This window comes from Trifolium pratense, linkage group LG1 (assembly GCF_020283565.1).
Source record: "Trifolium pratense cultivar HEN17-A07 linkage group LG1, ARS_RC_1.1, whole genome shotgun sequence".
In the NCBI taxonomy this organism is placed as follows: domain Eukaryota; kingdom Viridiplantae; phylum Streptophyta; class Magnoliopsida; order Fabales; family Fabaceae; genus Trifolium; species Trifolium pratense.
Window position 1 is genome coordinate 6,072,000 of NC_060059.1, and position 25,669 is coordinate 6,097,668.

General features: G+C 32.6%; 2 protein-coding genes across 4 annotated transcripts; both read left to right on the forward strand.

The window, feature by feature from the left end:
- The first annotated feature begins 669 nt into the window (after window positions 1–669).
- On the forward strand, window positions 670–6,601 carry LOC123893145 (homeobox-leucine zipper protein ANTHOCYANINLESS 2). 3 transcript variants are annotated; one of them, XM_045943101.1, is made up of 9 exons: window positions 670–1,987; window positions 2,125–2,348; window positions 2,451–2,568; window positions 2,906–3,589; window positions 3,744–3,845; window positions 3,922–4,134; window positions 4,807–4,981; window positions 5,081–5,448; window positions 5,825–6,601. In XM_045943101.1, exons 1-9 carry the CDS (start codon window positions 1,880–1,882, stop codon window positions 6,206–6,208), a joined length of 2,376 nt encoding a protein of 791 aa, XP_045799057.1. In that variant the 5' UTR covers window positions 670–1,879; the 3' UTR covers window positions 6,209–6,601. The 3 variants fall into 3 exon arrangements, with proteins under 3 accessions (XP_045799057.1, XP_045799127.1, XP_045799184.1); XM_045943171.1 differs by having other exon boundaries at window positions 1,166–1,263; XM_045943228.1 differs by having other exon boundaries at window positions 1,171–1,253.
- Window positions 6,602–11,804: 5,203 nt separating this feature from the next.
- On the forward strand, window positions 11,805–16,363 carry LOC123893644 (E3 ubiquitin-protein ligase XBAT33-like). The gene is made up of 10 exons (XM_045943446.1): window positions 11,805–12,185; window positions 12,280–12,339; window positions 12,951–13,022; window positions 13,107–13,294; window positions 13,509–13,669; window positions 13,753–13,811; window positions 13,904–13,950; window positions 14,042–14,185; window positions 14,940–15,031; window positions 15,358–16,363. The coding sequence occupies exons 1-10, from the start codon at window positions 12,009–12,011 to the stop codon at window positions 15,897–15,899; spliced, it is 1,542 nt and encodes a 513-aa protein (XP_045799402.1). The 5' UTR covers window positions 11,805–12,008; the 3' UTR covers window positions 15,900–16,363.
- Window positions 16,364–25,669: the final 9,306 nt, after the last annotated feature.

A 25,669-nucleotide genomic window follows, 5' to 3' on the forward strand; every position in this document is an offset into this window, starting at 1 on the left:
TGTTTTAAGGCGAATATTTAAAAATGGAAAATTTGTATTGAAAAAGGTAATGCTTTGACTTTTTTAAAATTAAATGTACGGATTTTAAGGCTAATATTTCTATAATGAATTTCTTAACATGTGCGTTTAGAACGTTTTTTCCTTAATTATTTCCTCTGGTTTTTATATAAGAAAATTTTTGTTTTTTAGATTTATTGAATGATTGATGTATTTGGTCCATTTTTTAAACCAAATACATCAATCATTTCATGAATTTAGTAAAAAAAAATAATTATATTAAGGACAAGAGGAAGGAAGTAAATCATAAAATTTAAACTTCAAAAATTAAATATTTACATTGTTTCTCAGTCTCACAACTAAAGAGAGAGAAACTAAAAAAACAAAAAAAATAAGAAGGGGAAAAGACCACATAGCGAAAAAAGATGTGCTTGAAGAAGCTGGCATTGACAACAATTTGCTCTGCATTCATTCAGAAACAAGATTCAATGCAAAAAAAAAGGGCTTTTGTGACAGCAACAAAAAACAAATATTTTGTGAAAAGCCATTGACTTTGTGATTACCTCATCTCATACATAGTCACTGTAAGTCAGCTCCACTATCGTTATTTTAATTGTTAATATTATTCAATCAAGATACTATATACACATACATATATTACATTTTTCTATTGTCACACAGTAGAATAATATTTTACCTGTCCTTTTCTCTTCCACAGATCCGATAGGGAGAAAATATGAGAGAGAAAGTGTTGAAGAATCTGAACAAAACACATTAATTTTCAAGAAAAATATATCAATGTAATTGTTTGTGTATAGTGGTGTTTTAAAATTTATGATTTTTTGAAATCGAAATAAATGATTTTTTTTTTATCTACCATTTATTATAAAATTATTAATGCAGCTACCGTCAAATTCATCAACCATATAAATTTGATAAAAAAAATAAAAATAAAAATCATAACTTTTTCTTTGCTTGTGGAACCCATTAGTCCTATTTGTTTTTGGGTCCTTTTACGTTGCTCACTGTCAAATTTAAAGGTATCGTTTTCTTCGTACCTTGGTTGGTTTGTAACCATCTAACTTTTTTCATTTCTCTTGTTTCTCACTTATATTATCAGTGTTGTGTCTTTGTGTGTGTCTTCTTAGAGAGAGAGAGAGAGAGAGAGAGAGAGAGAGAGAGAGAGAGAATGAAATGTCAACCAGTTGTTTTTGCTTAGATTTGGTGTTGTGTGTGAATATGACTTTGAGATACATGTGAGATAAGGTTTTTTTCCTTATTTTGATGTATTTTCTTACAAAAAAAAATGATAAATTTTTTTTTTGTCTAAACACTTGTTTGGATTTTCTCCTTTCTGGGTCTCTGTCAAAATTCTCAATACTGACAAGAAATTAGTCAAGTGTGAAATATAAGAAAATTAGAGACTTTTTTTTCCTCTTTCTCTTATCTGTCACTGTTTTGTGATTTTTTTTCTTTGCTGTTTGTTGGTTCAGACATGAGAAGCATGTGTGAACCTTGGATCAGAAAGGAAGACACTTTCTTCTTGTCCTATTGTTACCTTTTTAATCTGTTTCTGGATTAGGCTTTCTTCTGAAGAGAGAGAAAGTGTTAAAAGTCTTTTGTTTGTGTCTGTGTGTGATGCTGTTGGGTTGACAAAGAAAATAGCTTTTTATTCATTTTCAACTTTTTTTAATCAAAAAATTCAATCTTGTCAGTTTTTAGCTTAATCTGATTTAAAGGGTCAAAAAGTCAAAGACTTGTGTGGAATCAAAAAGTGATAGTGACGATTGCTAGTAATAAAAAAATAAACTTTTGAGTACATAAGAGTCAGAATGAATGGAATAGAGACTATTCTTCTCAGACAAGTTCTTAGAGAGAAAAAATGGGGTTTGAGAGTGTGAACAGTTCCTGTAAGGTTGCAAGACTTGTCACTGATATTTCTATACCCTTTTCCAGTTCAATGCAAAATTCTTCTACCTTTTTCTCAACTGTATGCTTTATATGTTTTATTTTATTTATATTTTCTTCTTTATTGGCATTGGATTTGGTTTTTCATTTTTGAATCTTGGTTATTGATTTCATTGATTTTTTTTACTGTTGCTGATGAGGCTGTTTGAATTTCTGCAGCAAAAAAAAATGGAGGGTCAGAGTGAGATTGGTCTCACTAGTGAAAGTTTAGATACTAGTATGATAGGGAGAATGAGGGAGGATGAGTATGAAAGCCGGTCCGGAAGCGATAACTTTGATCTTGAAGGAATATCTGGTGATGACCAGGATGGTGATGATGGTCAGCGCAAGAGGAAGAAGAGATACCATAGACATACTCCTAATCAAATTCAAGAGCTTGAATCGTATGGTTTTATCGAAAAATTTGTGTTTTTTGTGTTTGACTAATGTTGTTCTTTTGATTGATCTATTTTGTTCTTTTATTGATTTTTTTTTTTTTCTTTTAGTTTCTTCAAAGAGTGTCCTCATCCTGATGAAAAGCAAAGGTTGGATCTTAGTAAGAGACTTGGCTTGGAAAATAAACAAGTCAAGTTCTGGTTTCAGAATCGTCGAACCCAAATGAAGGTGAATTTTAAACAAGTTTTTTTTATTTTTTGTAAATCTGGTATCGCCGTCCAAGTAGCGGCATTAAAGTTTTTTTGTCTCGACAACAAGGCTTCGTCTGCGCATTTATGTCCAATTCTCTATAATCGGTGAATGCCGGCTGAGTAGCGGCATTAATGTTTTTTATGTCTCCACCACAAGGCCGCTTCAGCCGCATTTATTTGTGATTCTCCATAATAGCAGAGATCATGACTGCGATTTAAAGCCTTCATAAACACAGTAGTTATTTGACTTGTATATATAGAGATTAATAGCAATATTGTATCGGTTAACTAAATTGTTTTTTTCCTTGAATCAGACTCAGCTGGAAAGACACGAGAACATAATGCTTAGGCAAGAAAATGATAAGCTAAGAGGGGAGAATAGTATGATGAAAGAAGCAATGGTGAATCCAATTTGTAACAACTGTGGTGGACCAGCAATTCCTGGCCAAATTTTGTTTGAAGAGCACCAGATTAGAATTGAAAATGCTCGTCTAAAAGACGAATTGAACCGTATATGTGCCTTAACAAACAAGTTCCTCGGCAAACCAATATCGTCATTGGCTAATCCCATGGCTCTACCAACCTCAAATTCTGGTCTTGAACTTGGTATTGGAAGGAATGGTTTTGGTGGTGGTTCAAGCTCTCATGGCACTTCTTTACCAATGGGACTTGATCTTGGAGATGGTCCTGCGATGCATGGTATTAGGTCGCCAATGGGATTGATGGGAAATAGTAATGATGTTCAGCTCGAGAGATCGGTGCTTATAGATCTTGCATTGGCTGCTATGGATGAATTATTAAAGATGGCTCAGACAGATAATCCTATTTGGATTAAGGGATTGGATGGAGAAAGGGACATATTAAATCATGAAGAGTATGCAAGGTCATTTTCTTCTTGTATTGGTCCAAAACCCACTGGTTTTGTCTCTGAAGCTACCAGAGAAACTGGCATAGTAATAATCAACAGTTTAGCTCTGATGGAAACTTTGATGGATGCGGTATGATTTTCAAATACTCAAATTCTTAGGCTTTATAGCCAACAATTTTCGAGTGATGAAATGAAACTACTAGTTTTTGTTTTTGAATTACCTTTGGTGTTTATGCTGTTTTGTTTAGTATATTGTTTTAATTGATTGTTATTTTCTCGAATAGAATCGGTACGCAGATATGTTTCAGTCGATGATTGCTAGATCAGTCAACCTTGATGTTTTATCGGGTGGCATCGGTGGAACAAGAAATGGTGCTATACATTTGGTATGCTTTTTCTTACTGTATGTTTGCATTCATTTTTCCTTAGTTTGCAAGAGCTGATTAGGATTATGCATTTCAGATGCATGCTGAGGTTCAATTGCTTTCACCACTAGTCCCGGTTCGTCAAGTGAAAATCCTTCGGTTCTGTAAGCAGCATGCAGAAGGTGTATGGGCTGTGGTCGATGTTTCTGTTGAGATCGGTCACGATGCTGCTAATGCGCAACCTTTCATTAGCTGTAGAAGGCTTCCTTCTGGCTGTATTGTGCAGGATATGCCAAATGGTTACTCCAAGGTAAGTGCTAATCTAAGTTTTCTCTTTCTCTTATCTTGTATTTTTTGTACTTTGAAGTTTGTTTTCTTTACAGTGACTTCTCACTGATCCATCTAAATAGAGTAAGGTTGAACTTTGTCTGAGAAGATGCTTTTTGTCTGTACTTAGATTGTCCACTATTACTCCTAGAGATTAGTGAATCAAGGCTTATATTGTTTAGTTTTGAAACTTCATATCTTTTTTAGCATCTTTTACTATTTTAAACTGCATGAAAATTTTAAATCTTGGTTTCTTCGATCTTTGTTGCATAAACAATACAATTGATGCTTCTATTCCTGTCTCCTTTTGTATAAAATATTTGGTTTTACTGTGTACGAGACCAATATGACCTGGATCCAGTCTTCTGCTGCTAATGCTATTTTAATATAATGGAGACATGTGTGGTGTTAATCTGTGCCTTTTAATATAATATAGCAGTTTTTTTTAATAATTATGAAAATTCTATAATCTGCCAAGTGTGTTGGGATTCACCTCTACATTTTATAATTAGCCTAGTGTTTGATGTCAACATTTTCTATGTAGTTTAATGTGGATTGCATTACAATAACTTTGTTTATTTTATATAGTTAATATATTTGTACCATTGCATGGACTATTTTGGATAGTGACATAAGTTAAGTTGCTTTGTTGTAGGTCACTTGGATTGAGCATTGGGAGTATGATGAGAGTGTTGTCCACAACCTTTATCGTCCGTTGATAATATCTGGTTCTGGATTCGGCGCTCATAGATGGATCGCCACCCTCCAAAGGCAGTGTGAAGGCTTGGCTATCCTCATGTCCTCTTCCATCTCAAGTGATGATCACACCGGTAAACCATGCCGCATGCATGAATTTAAATTGCTATACGCTTCTAATCACATGTTAACTGCAAATTAAATTGTGTAAATTTGTCATTTTGATTCTGCAGCATTGAGCCAAGCTGGTAGAAGAAGCATGTTGAAGCTGGCACAACGCATGACCAACAACTTCTGTTCTGGTGTTTGTGCTTCATCTGCTAGAAAATGGGACAGCCTTCAAATGGGGACCTTGAGTGATGACATGAGAGTTATGACTAGGAAAAATGTTGATGACCCCGGCGAGCCTCCCGGTATTGTGCTCAGCGCTGCTACATCTGTTTGGATGCCAGTTTCACGGCAAAGGCTGTTTGATTTTCTGCGTGATGAACGGCTTAGAAGCGAGTGGGACATTTTGTCTAATGGCGGACCAATGCAAGAGATGGTTCACATTGCAAAAGGACAAGGACAAGGAAATTGTGTTTCTCTCCTCCGTGCTAATGTAAGTTTTACTTATCCGAAAAAATCCAAATTCTACATTGGCTAGCTATAAGTCATAGATAGAACTAGTAAAGCTTAAACAGTTGTCATAGGTAAGTCAGTTTTATGAGATTGAGTTTGGGTCAAACTGTTGTTTGCATGTTGATTTTATAAACCGATTTTGCGGAATTAAGTTAGGATCAGACTATTGTTTGCATGTTTGTTTTATAAATTGGTTTTGTAGAACTGAGTTTGGATCATCAAACTGTTGTTTGCATGTTGATTTCGTAAATCGGTTTAGTGTGGTTCATTAGCATAAGACTATTGTTTGCATGTTGATATCACATGTATATGAGTACGACCAAAATCCAAAAACTTTGCCGTGTTTGTGTTTGCAGGCCGTTAATGCGAACGATAGCAGCATGTTGATTCTGCAAGAGACATGGATGGATACATCGTGTTCCGTCGTGGTGTACGCACCTGTTGACGGGCAATCATTGAACGTGGTGATGAGTGGCGGAGATTCTGCATACGTGGCACTCTTGCCTTCAGGCTTTGCTATTGTTCCTGATGGCAATAACTCCTCTGGCTATGGTGCATCAAATGGAACTTTACAGAAAGGCAACGGCAGCGATGATGGTGGAAGTTTGCTCACAGTTGGATTCCAAATTCTGGTGAATAGTCTTCCATCTGCTAAGCTTACAATGGAGTCAGTTGATACAGTTAACAATCTCATCTCATGCACCATTCAGAAGATCAAAGCTGCACTTAGAGTTGCATAACAAAACCATCTCGTTAGCACAATGCAAGTTATATACCTTATTTTGTGAACTTGTTTTTTGATTAATTTTTTGAATTGAAGAGAAAGAGGTTATAAATTTGGTTGTATAGGAAATATCGCGTAAGGAAGGTTTCGAGTCAAGAACGAACCGCGTAAAAAGGAACTTGTTGTTGAGACTGATCCATGCACCGTGTGATGCAAGCAAGTTTTCTAGACATGGTGGTTCGGGTATTGACTCGTTGACCCGCGAATTAGTCTTGGTATTCTTACATACATATCTAAAACAAATGTGTCTGTTCTGTTATTAATGCTGTCCTATACAGTTGCAACTTGCAAATGTGAACTGAACAACTATTTATGACTTTTTAAAGCATTTTTCATGTTTTGGTTTTAATTATATTTTGGTGATAGATTTTCTTCTTTTATTTTGGTTCATTTATTTGAGATGAAATTTGGTATACTAAAATTATTTTAACTTTAAAATGTGTCGTTATCACTTTTTTCCTCTCACATAAGTTAACAAAATTTGTAACTATTTTATGTCAAATGTTAATAAGCCGGATTATCCTTGTTTCATTCATTTTAGTACACAAGTTTGTTTTAGATTCTACCTACCTTACCTGAATTATTAGTACTTCTAATGATCTCTCCAATAGCTCATAAGAGTAAACTTATCTCGTGGGTAGAAAAGCAAGAAATTATTGTAATTTTTAACTATTGCTCAAATTGACTATCAAGGTATTTAAGAGACTTTCCTATTTTTTTTATGAAACATTTCTTGTATTTATAAGAGTGGCTTCTCAATCATTATATCTATAGTATACATGCTTAGTTTTTATTTTTATTTTTTATCATCCAACTATTAGGCTAAAAATTCACCTCTTAAGGTGAATAAGTGGAAGATCTCGGTTCGAATTTAGGCCCCGCATGCATATACATGTTTTGTTATTATCCTTTATTTTAATTTCATTCAACTTCAAATTGACTACTATCAAATATCAAAGAGATTTAATAGACTTTCCTATTTTTTTCAATGAAACCTTTGTCGTATTTGTCAAGAGTGGTTTCTCTATCATAATATCTAGTATACATGCTTAGTTATTATCCTTTATTTTAATTTCATTCAACCTTCAAATTGACTAACTAGTATCAAGAGATTTAAGAGACTTTCCTAATTATTTTTTATTTTTTTTTATGAAAACTTTTTTATGTATTTGTGATGATACCACTTTGCAATTTTTTTTTTACTCAATTGAAGAATTTCTGAGCTTTTGTTTTACGTTTTTTTTTTTTGACAAATTCTTTTACGTTTCTTTTTACTTAATTGAATAGATATAATGAGGTATTTAAATCACTATTAAATTCATTGTTTTGCCATTATATTAAAAACTATTATTTTGCCTAATGAAATAGACTAGCCCAAAGAATATTAATTCCATGTTCCTATGAGTATGAGACCATTACATAAATAGGTGAAGTCGCTATCGGATTTGAATTGTTTGCATCAATTTGAACTGAAATTCACAAACTTGTTGACAGTCATATATATAATTTAATTCAATTACGTTACGTATTCTTGATATCCAAGAGAGAATTGAAACCAACAATATTCTAAGACAAACTAGGAATTTTATGATAAGAATTGAGCAAGAGATTCAATGTAGTGTTGAAGATAGGGTGATTTTGGGGAACAATTTTCACTCCAATATCTTCCACATATATGCACCCTCTTTAACAACTACCATTTCCATATGTTTGGGAATGTGTTCAAATGGAGCATCATCAACAAGATCATGCAACTGCATGCACCATCAGCCGCGAGTTCAACAATTAATGGTGGCCCTTTATAAGCTGTTTTCTCATAAACTTTTACGTTAATTCATAAGTTTCACTAACAAAAACTGTATCTTCATAAGCTGTTTTTTCATAAACTATCTTAAAAAAACTTATAATAATACATAAAAACGTATGTATTTATAAAAGTTATTATGCATAAACTAAAAAATAAGACAATCCAAACAGGCAATTTAGTTATAATTCTCTATAAAAGCATTCTCTAAAAAAATATGAAAGATTTTTCTATTTTTCGCTCTACTTTGATCCTCAAAACCCTCTCCTTTTCAAGAACTTCCCATATAGTAATTCCTACCAAGCACCTCAATATAGTTTTAATTATAATTTATTTCATTATCCAGACAAAGATCAATGATTGTGAATAACTTTTAAAAATACAATTATTCTTATCTTGTTGATTTTATTTTTCTTCTTTGATACAGTATTCTATTAATAGGATTTTAATGATATGCTTACTCCCTGACATATATTATTGCTATAGTTGTTGACTATTTGAAGCTATACAGCACAAACTATAAATTAAAGTTTCCATCTAAAGCCAGCAAATTAACCATCTTTCAAAGTGATACAGTCATTGTTTGAAAATTATTGTGACTAGCTCACTTGGACCATATCATATCTTATTCACAACAAATTGCACGTTCTGCATTCATAATGTATGATGGAAACTTTGCTTTATTTTGTTGAAAGCTTAGATATTATATATCATACTTAAATGCACTCATTAGTTGTCATCTAAAATCCAACTACCCTTTGCTTGTGGTTTGTTTGTTATGTGTATTCATTGCAAGATTTTGACATTTGATCAATACTCTCATTTCTGTATTGGAGCTATATGATATGATATATGAATGAATATATATGAAGTGGAATTTTTCCTAATGCACCACATAGAGTCATGGGCCAAAAACTTTATAATGCACCCTACACCCTACTACTTATACCCCATAGCTGAAAAAGATGTTTACATTTTAAACTTGGTAATACACATTTTATATCGATATGTATCGGTACATGAGATTGACAATTTTGATAGGTCTAAAAATTAATAAACGTTATTTGTGAACCTGTTAAAATTATCAACTTCAGCAATGTACAACCGTACAAATACATATTTAAATAAGATGTGTACCGAAAATTCACCTTTTGTCAAACGTAGCTATGTTATGGGTCTGGTCAAGCATACACTCTCTAGATCTGACAGTTCTAAAAGTTGTTGTGCCATGAAGCAACAATAGACAATTAACCATACACTTTTGAAAATAGTCTTCTTTTATTCAAAACTCAAGCCATCTTGTTGACTCACTCACTTTGCATTTGGACCAGTGAATGATAGATGTGAAGAAAACAAACTTTGGCAAAGGCATTCATAACCTCTGCTTACTTTGCCTAATTTCTGTGGACTCATTCTTTGAAAAAGGATAAAGTGATATATAGATAGTACATAAAATAATAAATAGAAATCAATATAAATATTAAGGTTAGGTTGGATGGGGGAAATTATTATTGTTCTCATTTGAAAAATTTGGGTTATCTCTGTTAGTAAAGGTTGCTTATGCCACACTCAAGAATTTGGTTGTAGCTGGAGTACTGATCATATGTTCCTTCTCCAAGTTAGAAGGTAGTATGTGCAAAAGACACTCCAATATCAATGTTAGGTCATAGGGTACAATATAATTGTACCTGAGGGAAGACCCCTTATTTGTAGTGCGAGATTATAAGCTTTTAGTTGTTACTATTTGCATTTGAATCGTATCAGTTTAGATTTTGATACATGATTGAACCCAGAGATAAGGAGTGTGTCTATCTCATATTTGACCGCTTCTATGACATTAGAAATATTCTAATACTTATTCGATGTGGATATGTTCCAAATAACTAGAAAGGCGAAACAAAACATTGTCATACTTTTAGATGCTGAGGTGCTGGCATGGAATGTAATAATGTCACTTGGGGTGAGACTACGTGCTACGCATTCTGTATGTCTGGGAGTACCCCTCGAATGTTTCTCGGCGAGTTGTTAGACTAAATAATACTTATAATTTGGTCTGCCTATGATATAATTGGACTAGCCATTTCAACCGTTATGCTAACTATGAGTAGTATAAACCAACTATTATCAACTACAAAATTTTAAAAACACATAGTAAAATTGACACTCATAGAAAAGATAAGTTTATTCCTCAATTGTGCTGCAGAAGTTGATATATAGCAACTTAGTCAAAAGAGTTTGGGGGGCATTCGTTACTGAATTAATTCTCGAAGCTGGAAAATATATACATAAGATTAAGATCTATATGAAGACACATGTAACTTTCAGGTTTTGAAAAAAATTCTCACCACATGTAACTTTGCACACGAAGATAATAAATGATGTATATATTCATACCCCGAACAATCTCAAAAACTATTTTTTCCAAAATATTTAGCTGATCTCTTGTAAATTAATATTCGATAAGTCTTATCTCAAATGGTAAAAATTAACATTATTACATTTTTATCTTAATTCGAACACAAAATTTAGCAATTATGTGTGATGTTTTTCACTGTATAGTATATAAATTAGTTTTAGTGATGTTTTTCACTTTTATATTGATATGGGTCTTTTATATTGAAATTGCTGACACGAGAAAAGAACCAAACTTTTTAAAGTGATTGTTAGAAGAAAGAAAAGAACAAAAGAAGATAAAGTAAAGTATCAATTTCATCAAGGCAGCTCAAGGGATAAATGGCCCAAATTGAAACTTTTTAAGACTGTTTTTTTTTTTTGACAAATAAGAGCTTAAAAATTCAATTTCATTATAAATATATAAGAATTTAATTGGCACATCATGTATAAAATAGTTTTACATTACTAATATCTAATAATAAACCACAAGTCTTATGTCACGTTTCAAAAGACAAATTAATAGATTTTTATTAAACGTTTCTGTAAAATTGTTTTACACCGATTATATATATCTTTTAAATCTAATATATAAAAGAGTTGTGTCTTCGGACACATGTTATGTATCTTAATATAAAAATTTTGCATTTAATAATGCAAGAATTTTTTTTTACACAAGAAATTTAATACTTAAAAAGTTAAAATGCACAAATTTTAAAAAATAATTTTTATATTTACTTTTTTAACATGCGCGATGGATATTAACACTCAACTATATAAAATCTTACTACTATTTAGTCCTCGTACCGTGAACTTAACTCAGTTGGTAGGAACATCGCACTATTTATAAAGAAGTCGGAGTTCGAACCTCAAATACTTCATTTATTTACCTTTAAAGTAGATTTCCTATCCGCTAGAGACTCCTTGACAAAAAAATTACTATTTATTGTACCCAAAAAATAATCTTACTATTTAATTGCAAATGTTTGTTTGATTAAAAAACATTCACACATTTAGGATAATTTTTAAGATGATCATATATTTTTATTATTTTTAAAATAAAAATATCAAACATACAATATGGACTTTGATATGATATCGTATAATTACAATAGGTCCATAAATACTAATTCAACCGATAAAAATACTAAAATTATCATACTGGATGTTCGAGGTTCAAATTTCAGCTCATTTACTTATTTACTTATGTGCATGAGTTTATAATAACTAACTTGACAAAAATAATACCGCTCAATTAACTTTTTCTATCCACTTTATTAACCCAAAAAAAAAACATTTATAAAAAAATGTTAAAATTACTACATTTAAAATTGTGATCGGAGTTCAAACCTCAATCGCTAAATTAACTTATTTTCCATAGAAGCAAAAAAACATCACAATCAAACAGGTTAAGTTCTAACCAACCAACCAAACCAACATACTCACTCACTCATAGTCATATACACACCTTCCACGTCATCATCACCTTCTTCATAACATTGCGTGAAGATATCACTACGTTGTTTAGTTAGTTACACGACGACGTTGACCTTTCTTTCAGATGGGTAATTCCTTTGGATGTTCCGCCTCCGGCGAGAGACTTGTATCGGCGGCCAGAGACGGCGACCTTGTGGAAGCAAAGATGCTTTTGAACTGTAACCCTTGTCTTGCTAAATACTCCACTTTTGGTGGTCTTAATTCTCCTCTTCATTTTGCATCTGCAAAGGGTCATAACGAGGTTTTTATAATTCACATCTCTCTGATTAACCCTTTTCATTATTTTCTTCAAAGATTATTTATTTATTTGTTTTTCCTTGTTGGGTTTTGTTTAGATTGTTGCATTGTTGCTTGAGAATGGTGCTGATGTTAATTCAAGAAATTACTCTGGCCAGGTACCCTTTTTTTAATTTTAAACAAGAATTACATCATATAATGATTCTAATGGATTAGAGATGATTACATTTAATGGTAAATTTTAAATATTTGATTAAATTGGAGTGTACATTTTCCATTTTTTGTTATGATTCTATTCCGCGAAATTTCTGCTTTTAGTGTGTGTGCGCGCGAGTGCGCGCTATGATAAGCAATTAGATCAATGGATCTGAGATCAATTCAATAGATGTCAGTATCATGAAGCTTAATTTATTAGATATATGTAATTTTCTTAAACGTTTGTTTGCTATACTGATTTTAATAGATGAAATGGTTACATTTAGTGGTAAATTTTAAATATTTGATGAAATTGGATTATACATTTCCGATTTTTTGGTGTGATTCTATTCTGCAAAATTGTTGCTTTGAGTGTGTGTTATGATAAGCAATTAGATCAATGGATCTAAGATCAATTCAATAGATGTCAGAATCATAACATGAAGCTTAATTTACTAGATATAGGAGATTTTCTTGGATAATCTGTATCCACCCCTTTTTAGTTTTTATACATTTGTTTGCTATACTGATTAGAAAATATGGTTTAATTTGATCCTTGATTTGAATTTTGAAGACGGCCTTGATGCAAGCTTGTAGATATGGGCATTGGGAAGTTGCACAGACACTTCTACTCTTCAGATGCAATGTGAGTTTTGCTAAAAAAAACTTATCTTTTTATGATGAAAGTTTGATTTTGAAAATCATTAGAGTGTAGTCTATTCAATAACAGGTTATGAGAGCAGATTATCTCAGTGGGAGGACAGCTCTTCACTTTGCAGCGATGAACGGGCATGTAAGATGTATTAGACTTGTTGTGGCCGACTTTGTTCCAAGTGCTCCGTATGAAGCGATACGTGCTCACTCAGATGCCGCTGACAAGGGTGGTGGATCAAATGTGAAAAGCAAACATGAGCAAAGGTACCCCTTTCCTTTTCATTATGTCATATGCAATTATAGTATTACTGTTCCCACATGAATAAGTAGTATTAGATAAAAGTATTGGTTGTAAAAGATATAGATACTTTTATTGTGGGAATGGTTATTTGAGATTTCATTTTAAGGCGTGACTTAACTATAGTTTTTATTCGTCTATGTTTTATTCTAGCAATTTATTTACTTTATTCCAGTGCAGTGCCCTGTCGAAGTTTGTAAATAAGACTGCTGATGGTGGTATCACTGCCCTTCATATGGCTTCATTAAATGGATACTTTGATTGTGTGCAACTGCTACTAGATCTTAATGCAAATTTGTCTTCTGTGACATTTCATTATGGAACATCAATGGATTTAATAGGTATGTCTTTTGTTTTATTACGCTATTGCTATATTCCTCTTGTTGTTTTTCCCTTTCAACTTAACTGATGTAATTTGATATAGGGGCTGGAAGCACTCCTTTGCATTACGCTGCTTGTGGGGGAAATTTAAAATGCTGTCAGGTAAGAATTGCTTCAGATTAAAATATTGCATGATATTGACATACCTTCTGGCTCTTTATTTTGACTCCTACAATAACGTTTTTCTTTTTCAGGTCCTCCTTGCAAGGGGTGCAAGTCGGACTGCTTTGAATTGCAACGGGTAATTTATTTGCAAAGGGTATTTGTGTGCAAACTCTTACTTGCTTTGTTACATATCAATATAAATTTGATTGTTTTTCTTCATCGCTTAGGTGGCTTCCTCTTGATATTGCTCGGATGTGGGGGCGTCATTGGCTTGAACCGTTGTTAGCACCTAGTTCTGATGCCGTAACACCTGCCTTCCCTCATTCAAATTATTTGTCCTTGCCTCTCATGAGTGCTCTCAACATAGCCAGGTATTTTGCAATCCACTATGTCTATTTCTGCGAGTCTACCCAACTTTTTCGTGTGAAAATATATTACATAATCAACATAACAAACAAATAGAGGAACGCAAGGCAGATTATTGGTGAACATAATTAGAAGAACCTATTGGCATGTATGGCTTCCCACCACCACCCCTCATTTAAATAAGAAAATAATTTAAAAAGTAAGCGTTTCTGAACTAGTGAGACACCGGTGTGTAACATTAAGTTTCTCCACAAAAAGAAAAGAATAAATTATATATTACAAGACTTTTGCACTTTTTAGACTTTGGTTCATTTTGTAGATAACAAATGGAACACTGTGCCTTCTAAATTTCCATGAGTCTTTTACACAATGAACGGACATCTATATTATCTCTTTGGTCGTTAGCTGTCTAATATCAATGTTCAACTCTGAGCAGTCATGGACTGTTATAGTTGGCATTTGATGTATGCGATTTCTTTTTCTTAAAGATATTGCACAATGAAAATTTGAAATGACATTACACAATATATTCAGGGTAAATTACTCCGTCCTATCCTGCATTTAGTGTATACTACAGCCTCTTCTCTTCCATCGAACCCTACACAGCTCCCTTCTATTTATAAAATCTTCTACAACAAAATCAAATTTGCTGCCAAGCCTAGCCTAGAGCCTAAGGATATTTGTAGTCAGTTGTTGAGAAAAATTGTAGAACATACATATGTTGAAAATGGGACTAAGATTGATTTGAAATAACTGCAGAGAGTTTGGATTGCAATCATCTACAACTTCCTCTGATGAGATCGACTTTTGTGCTGTATGCCTAGAGAGGCCATGTTCAGTGGCTGCTGAAGGTACTGCGTTCTTTACCTTTTGAATTTCTGTTTGTTTGCTTGCTTGCATTTTCTGCATTAAAATATGGACGCATAACCTAAAAGAGTGATTATGTTAGGACTACTTTCCAGAATCTAAAATTCAAAGTTGGAACTCGAAAATGTCATTCTATTAGAGTAAATTTATCTATCACCTATGTGTATGGAACGAGGAATTTTGGTAGTGTTCTCATCCTCCGCAGTATATCATTTTCTCAAATTATTATTGGTCTCGACGTATTTGGTATCCCTGTTTGTACTTCATAGTGCATAACAGTGTAAGTGATGCCTTTAGATTTTATGTACAGGATGTGGACATGAACTTTGTGTGAGATGTGCGCTCTATCTTTGCTCGACAAGTAACGTTTCTTCTGAAATGCTTGGCCCTCCTGGCTCTATCCCTTGCCCCCTTTGTAGACATGGAATTGTCTCATTTGTCAAGTTGCCAGGTTCGCAAGCAAAAGAAAATAAATTACATGTGTCCCTTGGCCTCTGTACTCCATGCATGCTACATCCACGTGACATAGATCAGATGTCTCTTTCTCACACTCCAGAGATCCAAAGAAACTGTGTTGATTCTGTTCCTTCAGAGTTACTATGCCCCGTCACGTGTAGTCCATTTCCATCTATGGCAATACCTCTATGCACCTGCAATGATGGTACGTGTCCATCATTTGAACCACGATGTGTGGAAACACGAGATGAATCACCTCATCACTTACAAGAGTCCACAACAGATCAGGATAAAATTGAAGGCCCGAGACTGGATAAAACAACTTGCTCGAACATGTTTTGGGGTAGAAGAAGTTGCAGCAGGGAGCACCAATGCAATTCAGAGATAAATGCTTAAAGTGTTTTGTGCGTGTGGATATTGGTTCCATTTTTTTCAATCAACAGAGCTGTCCATGGTTTTTTTTACCGACCAGACTCAAATGGTGGAACTCAGTCGACATATCAGAAAGTCGAAAAACTCGTACGCAGAATTCTCTGGTATTTCAGCTTACTCAACCACCTTCTGCATGCCCTCTTAAGTCTTATGAGTTATGATATTTAAGAGTGAGTTATAATATTTAAGAGAGCCGATGTAAAGTTAGTTTCAGTTTCAGGAAATTGTGTTTGTGATTTATTTTAATTTTAAATTGGATTTCATTTTGTCAGGGGTGTTTTTTTATGACTAGAAAGTTTAAGCTATGTAACATATTAGGAGCATTTGTATATTATGGCTTGCCACTAATTTTATAGATTTACAAAGCACAAATCTTGGAACTGGAACCACTTGCTGATGAAACTATAAATACCTTTTTTGGATTGTAAGGTTTATCTCATCAACATTTACATTTTGCTGCTGAAATACTATAGTTTAAGAATGCATTATGCTGCATGTTTGTTTAATATTACAGGCCAAGTTTTATTCTTACCAGATTTATTTGATTTCTAAAGAGTTGTGGTCTCAACTATAGTGTGAGTAAATTATATTTAACTCCCTTTTTATACTCTAACGTCTAAACTACTAGTTTTTTATACCTTGTCAGGACTTGAACCCTTGACTTCCAACTTCTTTAACCCTTAGCTCAACTAGTTTAATCAGTTATATTATCCATCTCACCCCTATTTGAATTACACTCTGATCCCTAAAAAATTAAATATTCATTACATTTTAACATAAAGAATATTTTTATGAGAGCTATTAACTTTAAGCCACACTTGAGAAATCAATCTTCTTTTTCTTTATAACTTACAATGTGACTAATAATTAACTCTGAATATTTTCTTATTATTAGTTTTATGATTTTATAATATAATAAAATTTAATCTTGTATTGCTTCATCCATTATAATCATATTCAAAAAAATTTAAGTTATTGTGAATCAAAAATAGAAAAATAAAATATATACATTAATAGAGAAAGTGGGGAGAGGAGAATTTAAACCAATCATCTTTTAAGAGAGAAGATTACTTATTTAATATTTTTGTATAAGAGAAAAATGTAATTAAAACATCCAGAGAGTGTAATTTGCTCTTTCATTTTTAATATTATAATAATAAAATCTGGGTTTGGCTTAAGAAATCCAAATGCCTATTACTTGACCTAGTTGGTCACTATCTTGAAAGTTGGTAAGGTTGGTAACCTAACAATCAGAACTTTAAAATTAAAGTTAAACAGAAAGAAACTAGTATACTAATGAGGGGATCTGGATTGCCTACAGTAAAAATATCACACAGTTAGCCGCTGTTTTAAATATCGACTATTGATCTTTAATCAGACAGCTGTAATTATGCAGCACAGATTTCTATGATTTTTAACAGTTTGAGATCTCAACCACTCATTTTAGATCGGACGGTCCTGATCAACTACTGCGTGAAAACTGTGTGATAATGGACAGCAGGAAATCTGTTTCCCTAATGAGGCAACACCCACCCACTCATAATACTACTAAGGCTCTGTTCGGCAAAAATAGCTTTTGGCTGAGAAGCTACTGACTTTTGATTTCTGGCTTCTGACTTATGGCTCAGAAGCTACTTGAAATAGCTTATGAAAAAGCTCTTTCTAAAAAGACCGTTACCAAACAGGTCTTTTAGCTTATAAACTAAAAGCTAAAAGCTAGCTTCTTTGCCTTGCCAAACAGACCCTAAATACCTGAAATTTGGTAGAAAAACTAGGCATAGCATAGAAACAAATAATTTACTCCGTATTATATCAAAAACTTTAGACAACTTTATATCAACCCTATAAAGGAAAAATGAATCAGGCTCTACAAACAAAGGTAGCCAAAACAATCGCCAACAAACAAACCACACTCTAAATGACCCAAGCATGGTGTCGCCCCACACCTCTATCGGCCTCCAACAAAGAACATGTTGAATCTCTCACTCGTAAAAAGTATAGGAATAACCACAGGTTTTATTCGAAAACCATTTTCACGGGAACTTTACTAAATTCGCGAGTTGCTCAACAATTACCGTCATCCCGTGAAAATGGTTTTCGAGTAAAATCTGTGGCTATTCCTATACTTTTTACGAGTTGCTCAACAATTACTGTCATCCCACAGAAAATAGAATCATTCTAGACTTTTCAAATAGACCACACAAATGAGTGTCAAACCAATAACAACCTTAACCTAATCCTAGCTAGTCCTCTTAGCCCCCACAAAGCCTCGAAGAGATCAGGCAAACAATTAAGCAAGATCGATAACCACCTAATTATTTCAGACCACACCCGAATGACAAGATCACACATGACAACAAACAATCCATCGCACCACAAAATACTGCCAGGGTCCTGCTAAAATCCTATTTTTCCATAGATTTTGGCGAGTTGGTGGAACCCTATCATGAAGAAGCTGGAATTTTAAAAATTTTATTTGCTGATCTAGAAATATTTCAATTAAGTTCAAATGTTAAAATTTTAAATTGTAGAGTTTAATCCAAGTATTCAAAGTTCAAACTTTCATGAAATAAGTTTCCTATACCGGCATTGAGAGTTAAAGTTAATTTCTTTGTAAAATTTGAATCAAGTTATTAACAACTGAATTTCTTATAGAATTTAATCAACTTATAGAACCATCAACATTGACTTCACAAAGTCCTTTGAAGAAAAATGTTGACAATACTTAAAACAACTCCGCATAAGATATACTTGACCATTAAAAATGATTAGAAATGTTCATAAAATTTTGGAGGTCTCAATTCAAGATTTGGAGGTCTTATAATAATAGTTATATATCGTTAGTTTTTATAAAATATTAGATGTACTTGATAAATTAATTTTGAGGTCATATAATAATGGTTAAATATTACCAATGTTCATAAAATATCATATGTTTGGTGAAAAAAAATTTCAATCAAATACTCCCTCCGTTCCTTTTTATGTGTTGTTTGAGAAAAAAAAAGTCAAATTAAGAAAGTGTATTTTTTACCTTATTTTCCAATTATACCTTTCTTTTTTTGGAATATATTATACCCTAATTTTAATCCATCAACAAATTCCTATTTTTTAGCACACACTTTCTCTTCCCAAAAAATTAAAACCGCCAAAAAAATTAAAGGCGGATCATAACAACTAACAACAAACAAACCAGTTTTTTTTTTGCCTTTTCAAAAAAAAAAAAACAAAACAAAAACAATAAAAATATTATATGAAGAAGTTTAGTTAAAAAAATACAATAAAAAGATTATATGAAGAAGTTTAGTAAAAAGAAAAAAAATACCATAAAAAGATTATCTAAAATTTAGTCGATAAAAAAAAATAGGAAGGAGGGTATAATAGACAAAATATAACCTTAAATTTTCAAAACGACAAATAAAAAGGAACGGAGGGAGTAAAAAATAATGATTTAAATAGAGAATAATTTTTTTAAATTTTTTATTAAAGGCCCATTTTTATTATATAAATCGGGCCTTCAAATAGTCAGGATGGGCCCTGAATATGAACCATCCTCAACCGTAGTCACATAGTATTAATTATAAATAAGAAGTTGCGTCTAATATAATCATACTATGTTAAGACTGTGATTTAGCTATGTACCAAAAACCAAAGAGACCGTGATTTAGCTACAAATGATATACCAAGCTTTTCAATCCTTTATTTATTCACTTTTATTTAATTAACATGTGAGAACTGAGAATGCACATAATATAAACATAAACAATCTTGGATTTTATTTGGCAGGGGAATATTGACCATTACACTAACAACTGATATTCATCAATTGAGACCTATTAGCTGCAAGGATATTCATATACCAACTTGTGAACATCCACAAAATTGGCAACTAGGAGTTTTCTTTGCAGGTCTTGGACTATTATCAATCGGTGCTGGCGGAATTAGGCCTTACAACATTGCTTTTGGTGCTGACCAATTTGACACCAAGAGAGAAAAAGGAAGAGGGCAATTAGAGCTTCTTATCAATCTGGTGTTGAAAACAAAGTTCTACTGTTGTGAAACTATTGTTCAAAGATGAGCACGATCCAATGGTGAACGAATGAGAAAACATAATTCCATCTACTATGACAGCTTTTGAAAAACTAAAATAGGCTTAATAAATTGGAATATTCACGAATCCAATAAAAATGGAATAGAAAGGGAACTTACACCAATCTAATCAGAGGAGAATTTGGCTTATAACAAAGCTAGCTTATTGATCACTTGAAATGATGAAAAAGCTAGTTTTGTGTTATTTTCTCTTTTTGTTTGAAAAGTGATTTATGGGAGACATAAACGTATGAATGGAGAACAATTCATTCAATTGGTTTTTCAATATTGATAGTAGACACAACGCAGTGGCCTGAGATAAGTAATGTTAAACAATTGGAAACAATTAACTACGTGTAAAAACAAAGTAGAAAAAGCTTCATCGTCATATATATATATTGAAGTCAAAATTTAATTGGAAGTCAAAATATGGAGTTGAGTGGAATTGCAAGCTCACTGAATTAGTTTAACAATAAATTGATAAAAGAGATGTGAACATTTGTATGTAAACTGTGAGTGTCAAACAGAGCACCAAAAGGTTGATTGATACTAAAATCGGTGACGATCGAATTCGAGGTTTATCATGTAGCGAAACGCAAGCAAAACATGCCAAACATCAACAATAGTTGGAATCAATTGAATGGAACGGAATCAATAGCAGATCAACATTGCAATCATCAATATACAGAAAATACTAATTCATATCATGAGCTTGCGTCCATACAAATAATGATTCAAACATATAATGTGCAACGCAGTGGTGAACATATATATAATGGTGATTATATCCACAAAACTCTAAAATCATCGGTTAATTAATATCTATGAACAACCAAATTTCATCGATGAAGAATCACAAAATATCGAGAAATTTGATAGAAGATTAGAAAGATGTTACTGTTCCGCTGCCGGTGGTGGAATGTCACGTACACGCTCGATCGCCATTTGCAATCTTTAGTGTAACCTTCTCCAGGTTGCTTCCCCTCATCAAATGTCATCAACATCATCGCCATCATCATCTCATTGGAAGAAAGATTGGCTCTCTGGAAAATGATCGCGTCTTCCATGTTAGCAACGAATTCCATAGTTCTCTTTCTCTCTCTTGCGTTGTTTCTAAAAGTGTGAAATGATAGTTCTCTTTCAATTGGTTTTTCAATATTGATAGTAGACACAACGCAGTGGCCTGGGATAAGTAATGTTAAACAATTGGAAACAATTAACTACGTGTAAAAACAAAGTAGAAAAAGCTTCATCGTCATACATATATATATATATATATATATATATACTGAAGTCAAAATTTAATTGGAAGTCAAAATATGGAGTTGAGTGGAATTGCAAGCTCACTGAATTAGTTTTACAATAAATTGATAAAAGAGATGTGAACATTTGTATGTAAACTGTGAGTGTCAAACAGAGCACCAAAAGGTTGATTGATACTAAAATCGGTGACGATCGAATTCGAGGTTTATCATGCAGCGAAAGCGCTAGCAAAACATGCCAAACATCAACAATAGTTGGAATCAATTGAATGGAACGGAATCAATAGTAGATCAACATTGCAATCATCAATATACAGAAAATACTAATTCATATCATGAGCTAGCGTCCATACAAATAATGATTCAAACATATAATGTGCAACGCAGTGGTGAACATATATATAATGGTGTGATTATATCCACAAAACTCTAAAATCATCGGTTAATTAATATCTATGAACAACCAAATTTCATCGATGAAGAATCACAAAATATCGAGAAATTTGATAGAAGATTAGAAAGATGTTACTGTTCCGCTGCCGGTGGTGGAATGTCACGTACACGCTCGATCGCCATTTGCAATCTTCACAATCAGTTCATTCCTCCTTTGAAGATAAAGAAGCAGTTTCTTCTTCTCGGAATCGGTCGATTCTTGCAGTTTTGCAATGAGATCTTTCTGATCTTTAGTGTAACCTTCTCCAGGTTGCTTCCCCTCATCAAATGTCATCAACATCATCGCCATCATCATCTCATTGGAAGCAAGATTGGCTCTCTGGAAAATGACCGCGTCTTTCATGTTAGCAACGAATTCCATAGTTCTAATCTTCTATCAAATTTCTCGATATTTTGTGATTCTTCATCGATGAAATTTGGTTGTTCATAGATATTAATTAACCAATGATTTTAGAGTTTTGTGGATATAATCACCATTATATATATGTTCACCACTGCGTTGCACATTATATGTTTGAATCATTATTTGTATGGACGCTAGCTCATGATATGAATTAGTATTTTCTGTATATTGATGATTGCAATGTTTTGGTGCTCTGTTTATCAATCACAGTTTACATACAAATGTTCACATCTCTTTTATCAATTTATTGTAAAACTAATTCAGTGAGCTTGCAATTCCACTCAACTCCATATTTTGACTTCCAATTAAATTTTGACTTCAATATATATATATATATATATATATATATATATATATATGACGATGAAGCTTTTTCTACTTTGTTTTTACACGTAGTTAATTGTTTCCAATTGTTTAACATTACTTATCCCAGGCCACTGCGTTGTGTCTATTATCAATATTGAAAAACCAATTGAAAGAGAACTATCATTTCACACTTTTAGAAACAACGCAAGAGAGAGAAAGAGAACTATGGAATTCGTTGCTAACATGGAAGACGCGATCATTTTCCAGAGAGCCAATCTTGCTTCCAATGAGATGATGATGGCGATGATGTTGATAACATTTGATGAGGGGAAGCAACCTGGAGAAGGTTACACTAAAGCAACCTGGAGAGCCAATCAAGGGTATTATTGGTATTATTGTTAAGTGTTATTTCAAATGATAGTGAAGGGCAAAATGGACCAAGGAAAAATTCAGCCCAAACTCCCCTATCCCCTTTATATATTGTTATAGATATCAACTCAACGGTGATGAAGCTTCACGTTTTCTAGTTTGTTACACGTTCTCTGCTTTCTTTTCTTTCTTTTTTTTTTTTTTTTTGAAAGGTCTTTTGTAGTTTGTTATAACCAACTGCGCTTTTCCGTGTTGTTAGAGCAGAGTGCTCTACTAAAAAGATTTTGTGTATCTTTATTGTTTTCATTCAATTCAACTAGCTTAAATTAATTCTAATTATTCTAATTTTTATATGGTTAATTTGATAAAATATAGTTTTAGTCTTTAGATTTTTTTCAAATTGCTTAATTACAACTCTGGTCGTTCTAGAGAGAGAGCAAAATTAAATGTAATTAATACTCATTTTTATGAAAATAAATGAAAGTGATTATTTTTGTAAAAAAAATGGAAGTAATTATTAAAATCATAAAAAAAAAAATTCTTTTATAATTAGGGACAAATAAAATAAGTTTTTCTCCTATAATTAAAATGGAGAGAGTTATTACATAATATTAATAGCCAATATATTATAATCATAGAGATCGTCTTTATTATTGCGAACTTCTAGCCTCAAATTGAAACTATGGATTATTTAACTAACCCACCTTCAAGTTCGTTTTGTAGATAGACAAACAATAGTCACACAAGTGAATGAGTTGAAATTCAAACCTAGACACACCATCCGATTTAAGAATTTTAGCATTTTTATCTGTAGAATTAGAATTTGTGAATTTTCTTCATTTTTTATTAATTAGGTTGTTTTGTTTTTATATTTTAATTAATATTACATTAAAATATACTACAAATTGTAATAAATGGCAGAAAAATCGTTTGAAAAAAATAAATGGGTGAAAATTTTATTAACTCACCTCAGCAAATTATTCGCCATGTTTTTGTGGCACATCAGCATTTTGTAGGTCAAATTTTTCCTGAGACTAAATACGGGGTACATTGTTTAGTAGAGGAGTGAGATTGTTTAATTGAGGCGAAAGAGGAATGAAAGATACATGGTGGAGAGAAAGACGGATGTAAATTATTTGTTATACTTTTTTTATATAGTTTCACTCAGTAAGTAGACAATAATTTCATTCCTAGAAACATAATCAAATGATTTTGGTTAATCCCGTTATAATTAATAACTTTTTATAGTTTTAATCTCAACCGTTCACTTTTAATCCAACGGCTATTAGGGGTTACTTTACTAAATCCATTTCCGAAATACTACGTGAGGGTAACAAAATACGTAGAAAGTACTGGTGGGTAGGTCCCCAAAAACTAATTTGCTCTCCTTCGCGCAGAAAGTATAATAGAGGAGCTAAACCCTGACGAAAAGACCATTTTGACCTCACTTATTTCCTTTTTGCAAAACATTTTCTCCCTTTTCCTGCTCACGTTCCAAATCCCAATCACATGGTACTCTGTCACCTTTTCTCCCTCTTTATTTTTTTTTTCCACAAGATTTCCCCTTATTTATGTATGTTAACTTATGTTAAGATAATTTTTGTATCAATGATTTTTTATTTGTGTCCTCTTTAGTCATTTCTCTCATACTATTTATTACATCCTCATCTTAACTACGTAATTTATTCATCTCTCTTCTACACTACTTTTTTTACTTTGAGGATAAACAGCCATTGAATTAAAAAAACGAGACAATGATGAACACATATGTCATAAGGTAAATCAATTTTGCATTTTTTTTTTCTTTGCAGAAGAAGATTCAACTCATCTTTCTTTGTCATAAGGTAAATCATAAAAAAAAATTCTAACTTTCAAATTATTTGAGTTCTGATTGTTTGAAATTTTTTTTGAGTTGTGATACTTTGTTTAGCCTTTTTTCTGTTACCGTTTAGTCTAATTTAGTTATAATAATATTTTTACATTTGGGTGGGTGTTAATGGAGTTTTATGTTTTCTGCAATTTTCAACTGCTACTTTAATCGGCTCGTGTTGGGTTCTAGCCTTCTAGGCATTTTGCATCAGTACAAGACCTTCTTGCACCGGTGCAAGATCCTCTCTATTTCTCTCATGTGTTCCTTGCATCGGTGTATCCTTATTATGCACCGGTTCATCTTGTCCAAATTTGCCTTACATCGATTCAAGACCCCTTAAATCGATTCAATTTTTTCAGAAACCATTTACATTGGTTCAAACCGGTTATGCATCAGTGCAACCTAGCATCAAAAAATTAATTTTGCTAATTTTTGTTTCGAATTCGATAACTCAACTTTTTTCCCGATTTCTAAAATTAATCTCTAACCTCCTGAGAACCGTTCCAGTTTTGTTTTGCCCAGGACTTAATTATTAAGCAATTTCTTTAATAATTGAATTGATTAAAAATATTCTTTTGAAGAAGCTAAACTAGCCCACCTAAATTGGCACCGGTGAGAATTGAACTTGAGACCTTAAGAAAAGCACACTCCCAGGTCTCAAGCCAATACCATCAGACCAATTGATTAAAAATATTAATAGGTTTGTTAGTCAATTTAAGTAAATGAATTAGAACGTCATCAAAAAAAGTAAGTGAATTAGAAACTTTGAATAATAATATTTAATTTATTATTGATTTAGCTATTGATAAAAGTTGTTGTTCATAAGCCGTTGTTATAAGCTAGTGATTATAAGTTGTTGTCTTAAGGTGTTGTTTACCTAAATGATTGACGAGTCATAAACATGCTCATGCATTCATCCATGAGAGTTTGAGTCCAAGCCGTTGAGAGTGCTTTTAGGGATATAATTTTGACCTTCTACCTTTTG

Coding starts and splice junctions, on each gene's coding strand:
- LOC123893145 (XM_045943101.1), top strand. CDS start 1,880: ATGGGGTTTGAGAGTGTGAACAGTTCCTGTAAGGTTGCAAGACTTGTC. Junction 3,590..3,743: donor TGGAAACTTTGATGGATGCG/GTATGATTTTCA, acceptor TTTCTCGAATAG/AATCGGTACGCAGATATGTT. Junction 4,135..4,806: donor TGCCAAATGGTTACTCCAAG/GTAAGTGCTAAT, acceptor GCTTTGTTGTAG/GTCACTTGGATTGAGCATTG.
- LOC123893644 (XM_045943446.1), top strand. CDS start 12,009: ATGGGTAATTCCTTTGGATGTTCCGCCTCCGGCGAGAGACTTGTATCG. Junction 13,023..13,106: donor TTCTACTCTTCAGATGCAAT/GTGAGTTTTGCT, acceptor ATTCAATAACAG/GTTATGAGAGCAGATTATCT. Junction 13,951..14,041: donor ACTGCTTTGAATTGCAACGG/GTAATTTATTTG, acceptor TTCATCGCTTAG/GTGGCTTCCTCTTGATATTG.